This window comes from Silene latifolia, chromosome 6, assembly GCF_048544455.1.
Source record: "Silene latifolia isolate original U9 population chromosome 6, ASM4854445v1, whole genome shotgun sequence".
NCBI classification, from domain to species: domain Eukaryota; kingdom Viridiplantae; phylum Streptophyta; class Magnoliopsida; order Caryophyllales; family Caryophyllaceae; genus Silene; species Silene latifolia.
Genome location: NC_133531.1, coordinates 22,551,759 through 22,568,991, shown reverse-complemented (window position 1 = coordinate 22,568,991; position 17,233 = coordinate 22,551,759). Strand labels below are relative to the sequence as shown.

At 33.6% G+C, this 17,233-nt stretch overlaps 2 protein-coding genes and 1 long non-coding RNA gene across 3 annotated transcripts; 2 read left to right on the top strand and 1 right to left on the bottom strand.

Moving 5' to 3' along the window:
- Window positions 1–5,441: 5,441 nt before the first annotated feature.
- Window positions 5,442–6,092, bottom strand: LOC141658650 (uncharacterized). The gene is made up of 3 exons (XR_012549333.1): window positions 5,935–6,092; window positions 5,703–5,822; window positions 5,442–5,597 (listed from the first exon to the last, which is right to left on the bottom strand). It is a non-coding gene; the product is annotated as an uncharacterized LOC141658650 (long non-coding RNA).
- Window positions 6,093–13,175: 7,083 nt separating this feature from the next.
- On the top strand, window positions 13,176–13,970 carry LOC141587755 (uncharacterized). Its single transcript, XM_074409223.1, has one exon. The coding sequence runs from the start codon at window positions 13,176–13,178 to the stop codon at window positions 13,968–13,970; it is 795 nt and encodes a 264-aa protein (XP_074265324.1).
- A 2,018-nt stretch (window positions 13,971–15,988) lies between these two features.
- Window positions 15,989–17,233, top strand: LOC141587754 (F-box/kelch-repeat protein At3g06240-like). Its single transcript, XM_074409222.1, has one exon. It carries the CDS (start codon window positions 15,989–15,991, stop codon window positions 17,231–17,233), a length of 1,245 nt encoding a protein of 414 aa, XP_074265323.1.

Below are 17,233 nucleotides of genomic sequence, written 5' to 3'. Positions count from 1 at the left end.
CATTCATGTTGTCAATCTTGTAGTTAGTTTATAACATAGTATTGAGTGTAATGGGGGGGAGTATTTGTTTAAGCAATTATAATATTTCTCTTCTTCATATAGTCTTCTTTTTCCAATTAACTATCCATACAAAAAAAATCCATTGAGTGATTAATAACAAATAAAATGATGGAATTTGATTTATGTAGTATTAACCTTATCGTTATTAATTTAAGTTTTCTCTTAAATAAGGTAAGAAATAGGCATTGAATTATAAAGATATAAGTATATTTACCTTTGAATATTTCAACTCTACAAATTTTGATAGTCTCTAAATGAAAACAAAATTACATATATATTAGGGTTAAAAATGTGAAGATTACTTCAAACCAATCGAATTAAAAATAAATAAATAAGTTATTAATTTAAAAACTTTAATACACTTACCTTGATGTTGATACAATGATAAGAAAGATTATTGACACATACATACAATTCTTTTGGCAATAAGGGTAAAAACAATTTTGGCTTGAATTTTGGCTCACAAATGTTGTCTTCCATAAAACATTTATATAGCCAAATGAGGATGCATTTAATGACTTTTAGACTTTTTTTTATTATTATTAACAAAGTTAATACTCCCTCTATTTTTCTATATATGACTTTCTCACCTTTCGAGACATACACTTCTCTCTTCATTATCTTTCAAATTATATGTTTAAATATAGTGATATGTATACTCATATGAAAGAGTTTTTCATAAGGAATTTAATGGTATAATTTTTATAATTTTTTACCAAATATATTTTTGTAAATATTAAATTTAAAGGCTCGTCTCGAAAAAGCAAAACGTCATATATTAAAAAATGGAGGGAGTATATACATAAATATGTAGAAAGGTTTCATGACTTTTGAGTATTCGTTTTCATTATTAGCATATTTATTATAGATATAAATATAGAGTAAATAGAAAGAAATGTAAAAGGTTTTTTTTCTTTTTTTTCTTTTTAAAAAAAAATTCACATTACATGAGAATTGTTTAGCGAGTTATCTTACGAAACTAAAAGAGGTGGATATTTTGCCTTGCCTTTTATTTATAAATTATATGTATAGATTTATTTATTTATCTAATTTAACAAAATTGAGCAAGTTTATTTCAATAAGATTTAAGAGGGAGTTGCACATATAAACATTTTAAAATTAGAGTGATGTACATTTTTAATTTTTTGTTTAACCTATTTTAGTTTTAAAAATTCAAATATTAATGTTTAATGTTAAGTATGTTATTATTTGCTCTTAATATTTACAAGTTATTTATTATTTTATAAATGGTGTATAATTATGTGATATTTATTTGTTGCTTAAAATATTCTAACAATAAACGTAAAAATTTTAAATTTAGTATGAATTTATTTTTAATGGTTGTTTAATTTATTTAAAAATTAAAAAAGCCAAAGTTAATGTTTGTTATGCTATTTACATTTAATGGTTCAATTTTTTTTCTTTTTAAATAAGAAGTAATGACGTGGCTTTCTATAATTGGTGACGTGGAATTTTAGTTATGCAAGGTGGCATTTAGTAATGCTAGGTGGCATTGTCTACGTGGCTTTTAAGGTTTACCCTTTTAATAATATTTATAGATGTACGGAGTACTAAATATAATCTTAGTAAGAGGTAGAAAACGAAAGTTTTAAGTTATTTTTGTCTGAAACTGTTTTTAGTTTACTGTTAAAATGTTATATCGGTATAGGATATGACATAAAGTAAAATTAAGTGATGTAAGATCTAATTAAAATGTGTATTACCTTATAACGAAAACATGTAAAAACAGTATATTACGCATTTAAAAGACAATTTACAAATAATTAATTAATATTTTTTATTTTTATTTTTTATTTGTAATAAAGAAAATACATAAAAATTTGTTACGTCATTTAGAAAATCATATTTAGAGTCTAACTGATGAAGGATAATACTATAAAAGGATAAAAGGAGATTTGCGTAATTTTAGAGTGTAACTGATGAAGGATAACATTTATGGAAATGATTGTATACTAATAAATTAGGGATAATAATTGTTTCTTGTAAAAGGGGTAAATATAAATGTAATATTGTTTCCATATATAGTTTTGAGAGTTATTTTCTTAGGCGGGAAAACTACTAAGAGTTTTTATTCTCTTAGTAGTAGGGGGATTCATTTTTTTTTTTTGGTCTCACAAAGCGCGCACATAGTCGCATTACAATAAGGGGGAGGGGGATTCAAACCTGGGACCTATTGTCCACAATACCTCCATCTTAACCACTAGACTAAGACATCAAAATTCCGAGTATATGGACCATTTGAAGAATCCAATCAAAGATTAATACTATTATACCTCCAGTTGTATTCCAAGCTCGAGTTTCGGAGCAGATTATTCCAAGCTCATCCGAACTAGAGCTCAAATCGGCTATGTTACACCCCTAGTACGTACTGATAGTGGTACCCTATGACTGGTAGTGATGCTATCGACATGTTTGAGAACTTGGATTTGGGAATTAAGTCCAAAAGTAGCCCAATTTTGATGTTTGATAACCCTAAAAAAGGAATTTTCATTTAGAATTGGGCGTAACTCCACCCAATTTCCAATTCAGTCCGAAATGGCTACAATTAAATTACACAATCGCTAAAATGGCGACAAATTATTATGCATTGACGACACTTTTTTCTTCTCGACGACGAGGCCAAGTTTTAACCCCTAAGTCCACCTTTATAGACCAACGTCGATACTTTACTCCATATATAATGTAATCTGAATTGATAGAAGAGCCTTGTTGCCAAAACATATTTAACTTATACCCGGAGGGTTTCAATCCATCTCATCAGAAAAATCCCTCTTTCACCTTGACCATCATCAAACAATTGTAAGTTGTAACAGAGATGTTTAGAATTGTGTGATTTACAAATATTTATCCTAATATGAAAATATTACTTTGTTGTATATTCCCTCCGTAGCCCACCAAAGGTAACACAGTAAGTGGATTATACATCTATGTAGTACATCAGATGTTATAATTTTTTAGCATTAATATAAAGTTTTTGAGTTTTAATCTAAAATTTTTGAGTTTTATTTTAAAGTTTTTGAGTTTATTTACTTAAACTTTAATCTCAAAAAGTTATAACTCAAAAAAATTACATATAAGTTCAAAAAGATTTGATTTTTGACATCATAAAACTAAAATGTAATTTATAAACTTTATAATACTCGAAAAAAATACACAAAAACTCAAAAAATCATTAAATATGATGTAGTACATCCGATGTACAATCCTTTTTCTCAAGGTTACACTTACTATAAACGGACGTATCACACCAAAGGTAACATTCCTTATTTGGCCCACAATATTACCAAGTTATCCTTATAACCATTTGATATTTACACAAAATACCATTACATATCCCAACTAGCAACCCATAATTAAACACCCAATTACATAACCCACCTATTTATTCCCTCTTTACCCTTACCTTTTTCATTTTTTCTTAAATACTCCATTTTTCCCTACGTTACCTTGGGTGTGGTACGAAGGTAGTATTATTTTAACATATTCTACCACTATAACAAAATAAACTAAATTCATCAATCAATCAATCAATACTATCAATTAATTCCAGAAACTGAGGAACTTCAATGTAATTAAATAAATTTATACAAAATAATTTTACTATATAGTTTTTAATCATAGCACTGTGTGATGGACCCGGCCAAGGGATTTCAATGTAAATATTATATAGTTTTGGTTGAAGTATTTAGAGAACATTATAATATGGTTATTTTCCTTAAAATAATATGTCTTACTTATGGTATTAATTAGTATAAAGATGTTAATTATTTAACATACATAAATATAATATTAATATATATATTTTGGAAAATATTAAAAGGTAAATAAATTAATCTAGATTTCCAAAAAAAATATAATATTCCATAATCATTAGATTTGTAATTTAATTAGTAAATAATAATGATTGCTCTTAAATAATATTCTAATCTAATATTTCAGATTTATTTAAATATATATATATAACTCTAATACAATTAGATAATCAACTGCTATTATGATATGATAGTAACCACTCATATGAGTAGTAAAAACAACAATAATAGCAACCGGAGTAGTGAGTCGTACTAGCGGTAATGAGAGTAGTGAAATTAACAATAATAAATGCGGGAATAGTGAAAGAAAAAATTATGATGGCGGGAGAAGTGAAAGTAATAGTATTATAGTAGTCACAAAACATGAAATGAAACTAACAGTAAGAACAACGGGGAAATATGAAAAATTAACTAATAATTCGATTTTAAGAAAATAAAATTTATTTAAATATATGAGTTTGACAAAACAAACTGGTTAACTGTAAAAATAAAAGGGGTAATTAAACAAACAACAGTAACCGAAGAAGTAGTGAACATAATAGTATTAACAGGGGATGTAGTAAAAGTAATAATATTAACAACGGGAGTGGTGAACGTGTCACATAACACTACAAAAAGAATTAAAACAGGCGACTGATTTTGGCGACTGAAATCAGTCGCCAAATTTGGCGACTGAAATCAGTCGCCAAACGTCAGTCGCGGACCTTAGTCGCCTTTTTTAGCTTTGGCGACTAAAGTCGGTCGCCAAATTTAGCGATCGACAAATCGATCGCCAAATACCAAAAATGGCGATCCCAATGGGTAGTCGCCAATTTGGCGATCGATGCTAGGTAGTCGCCAAAATGGCGACTGAAATGCAGTCGCCAAATGCTAATTCAGTCGCCATTTTTGGGTGACGTAGCCAATTTGACTGAGGCAATTTGGCGACTGGATTCTGATTTGGCGACTACAAATCAGTCGCCATTTTGGCGACTACCTTAACATCAGTCGCCAATTTGGCGACTGACTTGCAGTCGCCAAATCAGGAATCAGTCGCCAAAGCTACTGTAAGTTTTGGTGGATTTTTTCGTTTTCATTGCTAGCCAAAAATTTACAACCTGCATACAAACCGATGTTCCACAACACCATACATCCCATTTCAACACACACAACACCATACATTTCAACCCAACACCTCCCAATTTCTCAAACTTCATTTCATATATTGAAAATGAAAGTTTTACAAGCTAAACTATTCTAAATGTTCAAGTCTAAATGTTCAAGTCTTACAAGCTAAGCTAACCTCCCAATCATCTTACTTGGAAGCCAACACCGGCTCCACTCCCCCCATGTGGACCATGCGGATCATTTGGATCGTAATTGGATCTAGGTCCGGGGTTACAACCTTGCCACCAAGTCTCAAACATTTCCATTCTTTCCTTCATTTTCCGGAATTCTTCATCACGTTTGGCAAGTTCTTCATCACGTTTGGCATCACGTTCATCACGCTCTCTTATTTGACTTTGAAGTTGACTAATAATTCCCGGTTGATACGTGTTCTTTGGGAATTGTTGAAGTCGATCTTCTACGCGTTTTCTCATAGAAAGCCGGTGTTGAACTTCCGGTACCATACACGTGCCCTTTCTTGAAGCCATCCACCAACTCATACCATATGTCATTGTCCGGTTTTTCTGGATTGGCGGCTTTTTCTCGTTCAAATGCTTCCTACAATATTAAACAAATGGTAGTAAGTTAATATGGTAACCACCTTATATACGACATTTTAAAAGAGAATAAATTAACAAAAATTAAAGGTTACGGAAAACTTACATATAATTGCTTGTCTTTTGGCTTAGTCCAAGTTCTAACCCCTTTTCCGTCAACTCTGGAATGCGTGTCCAGAAACAGTTCCGGTACCGTCGCAATCGGCTGTGACTTCTTCTTTCCTCTCTGAATGAAAAAAAAACATACATGTTATAAAATCAACAAAAAATCTAACATAAAATAAACATGTTGCATTGAAAACAAAAAAAAAGTGTAAAATAATAGACAAAGTACTTACACCCAACATACGATTCCAGAACGATCGTGAACCCGCGTAATGAGTAGGCTCGTTCACGGCGTCTTCCTTTCCTCCTCTTTTGTTGAGGGATGCTTGCTTAGACTTCTTCTGAAAAGCGGGAGTTTTGGTATGCTTTATTAAGCCTTCATACTTGTCACCTGCAATTACACATATGAAATCATAACTAATAAGTTACTGATATTATTTATAATAAAAGAGAGTATATACTAATTAATTAATACAAATAACAAAACAAGTTAATTAAATACCTTTCATGTGGTCTGGTTCCTTTGGGCGCCTAACTACCTTCCAAATCACGTCCCGATATCGTCGAGTACCGACTTCCTCGTACCTGATACGGACATTCCGTTCTTGAGACGGTGACCAAGCATATGCTTGCTACAAAAAAAAAGCGACAAAATTTCATATTAGTATTTATAAAAGTATAACCTTGGTTATTAAAACAAAGAATTACGGAAAATATATACCCGAAAGTTATTGAACCACGCATCTCTTTGTGCTTGAGAAGCTTGTGTCCACGATGTAGGAATTGGACCCACGAAATTAGTCTTCGTGCTTTTCGTGACACCTTGTACCACGCAATCGTCCATAAACCTGCATTTATTTTGAACATGTAAAATTACAAACAATTATTATTTTAAAAAAAAAAATACAAAAAAAACAAAATAGTAGACTAATAAAGAATAAAACTTACCATAATCCCGCCGGCTCAAGAATCATCTTATGATCCGAAGTGTACCGTATCGGCACCCGTGGTGGCTCGTCGGTAGCGTCGGTCTCCTCACCGTCACCGTCATGCATCGGATCCTCCTGCACAAACTCCTCCTCCTGCTCCGGACGCGTACTCTGTCCTCCTCCTGAGCCGCCTCCACGCTTCCTACCTCGACCTGCTCCAGCCATCTGCAGTAATACAAATATAAATTAACACAAATAATGATAAATGAAAATTATACAGACTTCTAAATTTTAATAATTTACTCTTGAGTAATACAAAATTATACCAATTTAATCATCTTCATCTTCAAACCCCTCGTCCTCATCCTCATCCTCTTCCTCATCGTCATCATCATCATCATAATCATCTTCATCTCCAAACCCCTCGTCCTTCCTCCTTTTCTCCTCCTCCCTTCTCCTCCTCACCTCATCTTCCCCCCTCCTCTCCTCCTCTTCTTCCCTTCTCTCCTCCTCCTCCTCCGCCTCATCCTCCCCCCGCAGTCTCTCTTCCACATCATAAAATTCTTCCTCTTCCATGTCTTCACCATCTTTATTCTCATGCTCATAGTTGATTTCATCAGGTGGAGACAAAAGCGTTTCATTTGAAACGTTTTCTTCTTGGAAAAAAGTTGTATCAACTTGTGACCGTGCCTTCGTCTTAAAGATTGCACACCACGCATTTTGATTTCTATCATTTGTTGTGCTTGGATAAGTAGCAAAATACACTTGATGAGCCTGATGTGCAAGTATAAATGGATCATACTTAGAGTATGTTCTAGTACGATTCACTTCTACAAGCTTGTATTGTTCATGTACTCTCATTCCAAATACAATTATCCTTCCAAATCAACCTTGAATAAGACAGTTTTATAAGCTCGGTCACGTCCACTATAACTAATTTCAAAGATATCTTCAACTATACCATAGTATTCGTTGTCATCAAGAGAAGAAATAGTAACCCCCAATTGCACCTAGCCTTACCTTTACCGTGGTTGAATGTTTGAAAATTAAACCCATTAACCGAGTATCGATTCCACGTTCTTACCATTTTTGAAGGACCAAAAGCCAAACTTCTTATCAAATCATCTTGAATATTCAACTCAATTACATGTTTCTGAAACCATGATGGAAATTGGTCCTCATGTTTGTCCCAAACATCATCCTTACTTATATTAGGATTCCTCTGAATGAAATCATTAACAAACTGTGTTTCGTATGGCTCCAAGAGGTCACAATTAGATAGCACGTAAAGGTGGGCACGATTATACTCTTTATTATCCAAATATCGTGTTTGCCCCTTTGATGAACACCCTTCATCATCTTGAGTTTGAAAAAATTCGGGTAAACTTCCGTCTACTTCATCCGGTTTCTCAACATTCAAGTTTTTTGCTTTGGTTTCTATATGTTTTTCAAAGTAAAGAGAACAAAAGTTTGCAATCTCTTCCGTTAAATAAGCATTGCATATAGAACATTCCACCCTAGCTTTATTACCAATTTTTTTCTTCAAATGATTAAGAAACCTATAAAAGTTAATGATGAGTTTTATTAATAATAAAGTTAACATATAATAAATAGATTAGTTATTATTATTAATTTTAATTTAAAAGTAGCTAGATTATCTTAATTACCTTTCAAATGGATACATCCACCTATATTGGACGGGTCCCCCAACTTTGGCTTCATATGGCAAATGAACCGGTAGATGCTCCATGGAGTTAAAAAATGCAGGAGGAAAGATCATTTCAAGCTTACACAATATCTGTGGTATTTGCTCTTCCAGACGAATCATGTCATCAACACATATTGAAGAGGCACATAAATCTCGGAAGAATTGACTAATCTCAACAACTGCATTCCAAACGTTTGTCGGCACGAGGTGTTTCAAAGCAACGGGTAATAATCGCTCCATGAATACATGACAATCATGACTTTTCAAGCCTTGCAACTTCACTTCTTAAGATCAACCCATCGACTAAAATCGATGCATAGCCATCAGAAACTTCAAATTTTGTAACCACTCACACAATACTTTTCTCTTAGCTTTGTCGAGAGTGAAAATGGATGTTGGCTTAGACCCGTCGCCGCGAATGTGTAATTTGGGACGATGACAAAATTTCTGCAAATCTTTTCTAGAAGCAATGCTATCACATTTTTCACCTTCTACATCCATGATCATGTCAATTAGTTGCTCAAAGAAATTCTTTTCTATGTGCATTACATCCAAATTATGTCTTATCAACATTGTCTTCCAATAAGGAAGGTCCCAAAGAATGCTTCTTTTAAACCAACCGTTTTTCTGCTTTTTCAATTCTTTAAATTCTTCCTCGGTACCATCAATAAGGGATGGTAAATCACATACCGTCTTCCATATCTCATCCCAAGCACTCGTTTCGGAGGGGCATCAAGCACCTCTTTACCTTTTGTGAAAGCTTTCTTGTTCTTCCTATGTGGATTTCCCTCTCGTAAGAAGTATCTATGACAATCAAACCAGCTTATTTTCTTGCTATTGGGAAGCCAAAATGCTTTACTTTCCTCCATGCACAAGGACATGCTTTTTGTCCTTGTGTAGTCCACCCGATAGCATACCATAGGCGGAAAAATCATTTATTGTCCACAAAGGGAAGCTTTAAGTTGAAAATTTTGTTTTTTAGACACATCATAAGTTTCCACCCCAACTTCCCACAAATATTTCAACTCCTCCACCAATGGTTGTAAATAAACATCCAAATTACGTTTCGGGCTTTTTGGTCCGGAACAATAAGTGACAAGAAGATAAATGGTCTTTTCATACATAACCAAGGTGGTAAGTTGTATGGTGTGACCATAACGGGCCAACAAGAATACTTCCTCCCAAAATTACCGAAAGGATCAAATCCATCCGTACACAAGCCAAGTCGTACATTGCGGGGTTCCTTGGCAAAATCAGGATACATCTGATCAAATCGTTTCCATTCTTCCCCATCACTAGGATGACTCATCTTCCCCGGAGCACGTGGGTTTTCTTTGTGCCATCTCATTTGTTCGGCAATGTTTTTGGTGGCATAGATTCTTTGAAGTCTTGGTGCGAGAGGAAAGTAAAACAATTGGTTACATGCTATTGGTTTCTTACTCTTTTTGGCCCTCTTACTACCGTTTCCTTTTTTCAACACCAAAATCAGTATCTCCTTCACTTGTCTCATATCTATCCGCCCCACAATCTTTACATTTGTCAAGCAAAGCATCATCTTTCCAAAATAGCATGCATCCTTCGGACATGCATCAATCTTTTCATGCGAAATCAAGACCTTTAACTACTTTTTTGGTAGTGTAGAAACTTCGGGTCATGATATTATCATCCGGGAAAGATTCCTCAAGGAACGAGGCAATGCCATCAACAAAGAACAAATGGCATATTGAACTCACATTTCAAGGTAATTAGCCTAGAAGCGGCTTGTAACAATGTCATTCTGCTTCCTTCATACAAGGGTTTTTCTGAGGCTTTTAACATGTCAAGAAAGGCTTTTGCTTGTGGGTGTGGCGGTTGTTCTTCAGAAATAGTTGTATGGTCATCACTATTAAAAATAGTGGAATCCATAGCATCAACAACCATCTCTCTATATGGGTTCTCATCATTTTGTATTTGTTGGGTGTGAGTTTGTTCATGAATTGGAGAATATGCTTCTCCATGTGAAATCCAATTGTAATAATTTGGCTTAAACCCGTTTATAATGAGATGTTCTTCTACTACAATGTCAAGCTGGTATTTCAGGTTTTTGCATTTGGCACAAGGGCACCTAAGTTTTTTGTCTACCAAGTCATATTCATCTTGTTGTTTAGCAAATTCAATAAACTCGCTAACACCCTTTATAAATCTAGCGGTAGGACGTCTTTTCTTATTGGAATGGTCTAATCTTCCTTCATACATCCATGAACGTTCCAATCTCTTCATTTTAATCTAAAGAAGACCCCAAAGAAATTTAAACATTTTTAAAAAATAACAATAATATTAAATACAAAATTTAAACATTATACTCCACATTATACAATAAACATATGAAAACAATATATAAATATTGTCAATAAATAATCCATCTTCGAATGGGGTCCTTATCACTCCAACCTAAACCCGTCAATGTACGTTTCAAGTCACTAGCAAACACACTTGTAATTTATTAATGAGGAAAAAATTCGGCAGCAATTCCCTTCAGTTCTCCAAATACACATATACATGTATTCGGAGAACATTAAAGGGATCGCCACCAAACTCATTCCTCATTAATAAATCACAAGTACGTGTTTACTACCTAAATGACTTGAAACGTACAAAGACAGTCCCAAAATGGGGACTATTCAAGAATTACTCCTAATGAGTAATTCTTGAACGGGTACTAAGTCAACATCAAATCAAACAACAACACAATCAAGTACTAAATTAATTAAGTCAATCAATAGCCCAATTCAACCACATAGTAAAGGCTTCTATCCTAAAGTCCGTAACATAATTTGAACTAAAATTAGTAAATTTAAAAAGTAACCGGTAAGAGGAGGTTACCTAATCAAGTAAAAGCAAAAATGAAAAGAAAACAAGAAGCAACAACTACAGCGTGCGGTGGTGCCTAGCAACATGCGACAACCCTGAAAAGAGAAAAGAAAAACAAAAATAACAAGGTTATTCTACCTCAATTCATCAATAACATGAATTATCAAACTAAATTTATCAAAATCAAGTCCTAAAGAAGGTTCTACTTAGCTAATAGATAATTTCTCTTAATCCAAAAGACGGTTTCACTTAGCTAATTCCATTAATGCAAAGGACGGTTTCACTTAGCTTAACATTAATAATAATAAGGCGGTTTAATTAGTAATAATAATAATAATAATAATAATAATAATAATAATAATAATAATAATAATAATAATAATAATAATAATAATAATAATAATAATAATAATAATAATAATAATAATAATAATAACAATAATAATAATAATAATAATAATAATAATAATAATAATAATAACAATAACAATAATAATAATAATACTAATACTAATAATAATACTAATACTAATAATAATAACAATAATTAATTCCCTTCCCCCACCGCCACCACCCACGGCCACCCTTCCCCCACCGCCACCACCCACGGCCACCCTTCCCCCACCGCCACCACCCACTACCGACCAAACCCCCACCCATAACCCTAAACCTAAACACAAACCCCCTTAATCATTCCCTTTTAATTCAAACACAAATTAAACTAAATCTAACTACAAATTAATCTAACATACTAACTACAAATAAATCTAACAAACTAACCACAAATTAATCAAACTAACTACAAATTAATCTAACAAATTAAACAAATTAAACTGAAATTAAACAAAAAAAAACTAACCTAATTAAAGAGAGTGATGGAGGCAATGAGAACGGTGGTCACGGTGGTGGAAGTGGTGGAAGTGGTGGTGTGGTTGTGTGGTTGTTGTCGTCGCCATTGCTTTCCTCTCTTCTTTTTTTTTTTTTTTTTTTTTCAAAGAGTAAAGCGAGAGAGAGGAGTTCCGTTTTCTATAAACAAATTTGGCGACGAAAAGCCATTTGGCGATCGCATTTCGATCGCCAAATTTGGCGACTACACATACATCGATCGCCAAATTTTAAAACTCGTCGCCAAATTGATTCCTTTTTTAAAAAATGACAGCCTGGTTTCTACTAAGAAAATTGGCGACTGAAATTCATTTTGGCGACTGCATTTCAGTCGCCAAATTAGCGACTACACATAAATCAGTCGCCAAATTAAAAATCTCGGTCGCCAAGTTTGATCCCCTTTTTAAAAAAGACAGTCGCCAAATTGGCGACTGATTTCAGTCGCCAATTTGGCGACTGAATATATCAGTCGCCAAATTTCGGTCGCCTGTTTTAGTTTTTCTTGTAGTGTAATTTGTTGATTAATTTTACATTTCATCATAATTTCAAGATATAAATTGTAAATGTATGTGTTAACCAAATTTGTGATCAAACATTAACTTACGCCCATATGTATAGAAAATCCTTGATTCTCAAACATTAACTTACGCCCGTAGGGTTTCTTCCATCTCATCAGACAAAAACCCCTCTTTGTGATCAAGTGATCATCATCAATTAATTAAGGAAGATGAAGATTAGCAAAAGACGTTCAAATAAATACATACCACCAGAAATATTGACTCTAATTCTCGCAAAATTGCCAGCCAAAACTCTATTAAGATTCAGGTGCGTATGTAGATCTTGGTGCTCTCTTATCAATCACTCGGATTTTATTTCAATGCATCTTAAACACTGTCAAAATAACAGATTAAATTCGGGTATATTATTAACCCTCGAGATATTGCGGTCCTGCGATCTACGTGAAGGATGCTTGTCACTTCGTGAGGCTAACACTTTTCGCAAACAAACTGACATTTTTAAAGTTTCTAAAAAGTGCTATCTTTATGGAACATGTCATTCTTTGCTTTTAATAAGCAACTCTCAAAACCACATGTCTAAAGGAATGAGATTATGTAATCCGAGTATTAGAAAATCATTGCTACTTCCTCCTTGTCCACTTCTTCCCTCTGATTGGCCCGCGCCTAAATTTGTACTTGGATTTGCGCTTCATAGTCAGGATTATAAAGTCGTTGCAATCGCATTTAAACGCATTAAGCGTGTAGAGCTTCGTGTGATGGGTGTTGCAGTTTACACACTTAGTAATCAACAATGGTCTGTCAGGGATAATGTCCTCAATATCGATTATTCGTCCTTTAATAATTTGTATGGGGCCTACTACTTCTGTGAGGGCGCAGCTCACTGGCTTAGAGATGCTCCATTGACTCCAGATGAGGTTACTAGTTATCGGTTTTATAATCAGACTCATCTTGTTTCCTTTGATTTTGATTCGGAACATTTCACCTTTTTGGAATTGCCAGTTGCGTTGGATGAATTAGAAAATTATTCCGGGTCTCTATTTATTCTCGGGGAATCACTAGCGCTTTTCTGCATTTCTCTTTTGAGTTTTAGAATATGGGTGTTGAAACAGGAGAATGGAAATAGACTATGGACTCTATGGTTTTCAGGTCCTTCAAGTCGTGAGGGTTATGAATTCTTCTACCATATGGGATCACCAACAAAAAGGGTATTATATTTTGAGGGTGATGGTGGCTATCTTGTTTATGGGAAGAAATCCTATAATATTGTTACTTGCCAAGTACGGGAGCTTGGAAAGTCTATGAGCTATGATTCACAACTGACAACGTATTCTGAGAGCTTGGTGTTGTGCAATCAATTCGGAACCGTGAATATGGCATAATAATTCCAATATTTAACTGTCTTCAATTCTTCATATCTCTTTGTAAATTATAGAGAATAGCTTATGGCTAGAAATTTGGGAATGCCTTCCGGCTTATATGTGCTATTGAATTTGTAGTCATTGGCTGTTCAGAGTGGAGTGCTGTACTTTATATCAGAGATTGTAGCGTGCCAGAATGTTGTGTGTTTGCTAGTTAAGAATTAAGTTAATCTCAAGATTATGACTCTTATGAGACGAGCCTTTTTGGTCTAAAATAATAAGACGGGATTTTGTAACATTTTACCGTTAAATGTGACCATTATTGAAAACCAGTTACCATAAGCTGTAACACTGCCTATACCATTGTGATTACATTTAACTATAAAATAGTCCCGTCTGAAACGAGAATTTGTGTTGTATTATTACCCCAGATCCTAACTGACCTATAACAAATGACGAGATAAAATCGCATCCAAAATGACCTATATTATTATTGACTCGTTTGCAAAGTCTAGAGTGACGGCAAAGAAACCAAATTCAATGTCAAGGACGTTGACACGGCCCAAGCCATCCTAATAGAGGAAAAGAAACAGACACCTCCATATGAGGAATAAACTCTGATATTTGAGACGAATCCTAAAACTGTGTTACAAAAACCAATCTTATCTTTATTAATTCAACTCAATTCAGGGCGTGTCACGCCATTAATTCAACTTTTTTTTTTTTGAAATACATGTTATTGTGGGACCCGTTAGTGTGCAATGTATTTATTTCTTCAGAATTTTGTCTTAGAACAAATACTATGAAATAATACTATGAAATAATTTTATACATTTCAAATAAATGAAATTAATGGCATATAAGCGAAATGAATTACAAATTGGAATAAATGAAACTAATTACATATAAATGAATTACATAATTTTAAAAAAAAAAAAAAAAAAAAAAAAAAAAAATAATAATAATAATAATAATAATAATAATAATAATAATAAAATTACATAATTACGAGATGGAATTACATTTAATTACGGGATTGAATTACATATAATGCGAATAAATTACATGCATAATTTTTAAAAACTAGATAGTACGATATATTTTTTAAAAAAATATCCTTTGTTATTTCCTCTTAAAACATTGCGGCCCTGTTTGGTAATCAGCAGATTGATATTAGCAGAAGCAGATTGGTCAAGTAGATTATAAATGACAGACTGTATTAACAGGTTTGACTAGTATATTTCAATTAGCAGATTTAGTAAAAGTGTTTGGTATTTAGCAGATTTTGGTTAATAGATTGTTGTATTTATGTGTAAATTGTTGACGGATTCATATTTCACAATCTACTAATGTGAATATGCTAGGTAGAGCAGCATATTAGAAAACAGTAGATTGAGCTCCAATCTACTCTTTCAATATGCCATTTACCAAACACTCAAAATAGTAGATTGGTAAGTCAAACATGCTAAAAGCCTCGAATATGCCGAAAATTCCCCAATCCGCCGTTTACCAAACACCCCCTGCATGTGAACACGTATTTGTAACAAGTTTAAACATTAATTATGTAGATCGCTGATTTAGACCAACTAGATAAGTACAATAGAAATACAAAAAAAAAAAAAAAAAAAAAAAAAAAAAAAATCAAAAACATTAATACCGGCCCAAATATATACCCGTGCAATTTTGCACGGGTTTAAAAGTGGTTCATGTTAATAATAGCAGACAGTTATGAATTCAATTACCACCGGGATGATCCTAATCAACCCAAATATCTTTAATTTTAATATTTTAATTCTATCTTTGTGTAAATCCGTCTTACAACAATTTTTTGGTGGATAGAATAAGAGAGTCCTTTAACAATGACAACTGTAAACTTTTATCTTCTAATAGTTCTCTCCTTTCTGTTAAGTCTTCTGAAACAATTTGGAATCGAAAATATTTTATTTCTATTTTTTTGTATAAATATTTCAATTATATATTGATTGATGTTAGGTTCATTGATTAGACTCATCTCTTCAGAAGAAAACCTAATATTAACTATGCCCATAATCAATCTCAATGGCGAAAGCGAAAAGAACGGGGAGAAAGCGTCAAACATTTGCCACGCTTCCAAATTAAAGTACTTACCCCCTGAGCTGTGGGCTTCTATTATAATAAATTTACCGGTGAAGACACTATTAAGATTCAGGTGCGTCTGTAAATCTTGGTGCTCCATTATTGATCAACCCGACTTTGCTTACACGAATCTTAAACTATGCAAAATTGATTCCAACGAAACTAAAATCGTTGCCCTCGAGAGATTAGGAGAATCCGGGACAGAAGGATGCGCCCTGACAATTCATCGGGGCAACACTCTTGAAGAAACTGCTCATATTTTCAAGAGTTCCGATTCATACGCTCTAATAAGCAGATGTAATGAATTGTTGTTATTGAACCGCTACGTTCATTACCCTGATAGGCCTGCTGATTTAAAAGAGATGAGACTGTGGAACCCTTCTGTACGCAAATCGTTGTTAATTCCCGCTTGCCCGCTTGTTGATGCTAAGTATTTACTTGGATTTTCCCCTCGCTGTAAGGACTATAAAATTGTGGCAATGCTAAGTAATCATTCAAAGATTCATGTCGCGGTTTATACCCTCCGTGAAAAAACATGGAGTGTTAGAAATAATTGCCTCGATGTCATCAGTAGCTACGTGGAGCTTATGTTTACAGCAAGGTTTTATCATCGAGAAGCTGCTTTTTATTTTCAAGGCGCTGTATATTGGTTTGGAATAGATCAGCGTGGATCTCATCTCGCGGTTTTGACCCTTACTGAACAAAATTATCTTATTTCTTTCAACTTTGATTCGGAAAAATTCACCCTTTTGGAAATTCCGCAGGAAACGAAGGGAATAGGAACAAGGTCATATTATAGGAGGTATTTGTTTATTCTTGGGGAATCGCTGGCAATTTTTAGTATTACTAAAGAAAAATCGGGAATATGGGTGCTGAAGCAGGGGAGCGGAAAGGGGGTATGGACTAAATGGTTTTCAGGACATTCGACAAGTCATGCTTATGATTTTTTTAGTCTCTCTTGTTCATGTTCACCACTATCACCATTACTCTATTATGAGAGTGATGGCGATAGCTATTTCTTTTTTGGGAAGAATTCTTATAATATTGCTACTGGACAAGTGACAAAGCTCGGAAAATCTAGGTATAACTTTTTGGATTTGGGAACGTATATGGAGAGCTTGTTATTGTGGAAAGGATACGGAGCTGAGGACATGGCGTCTTTCCCTTGA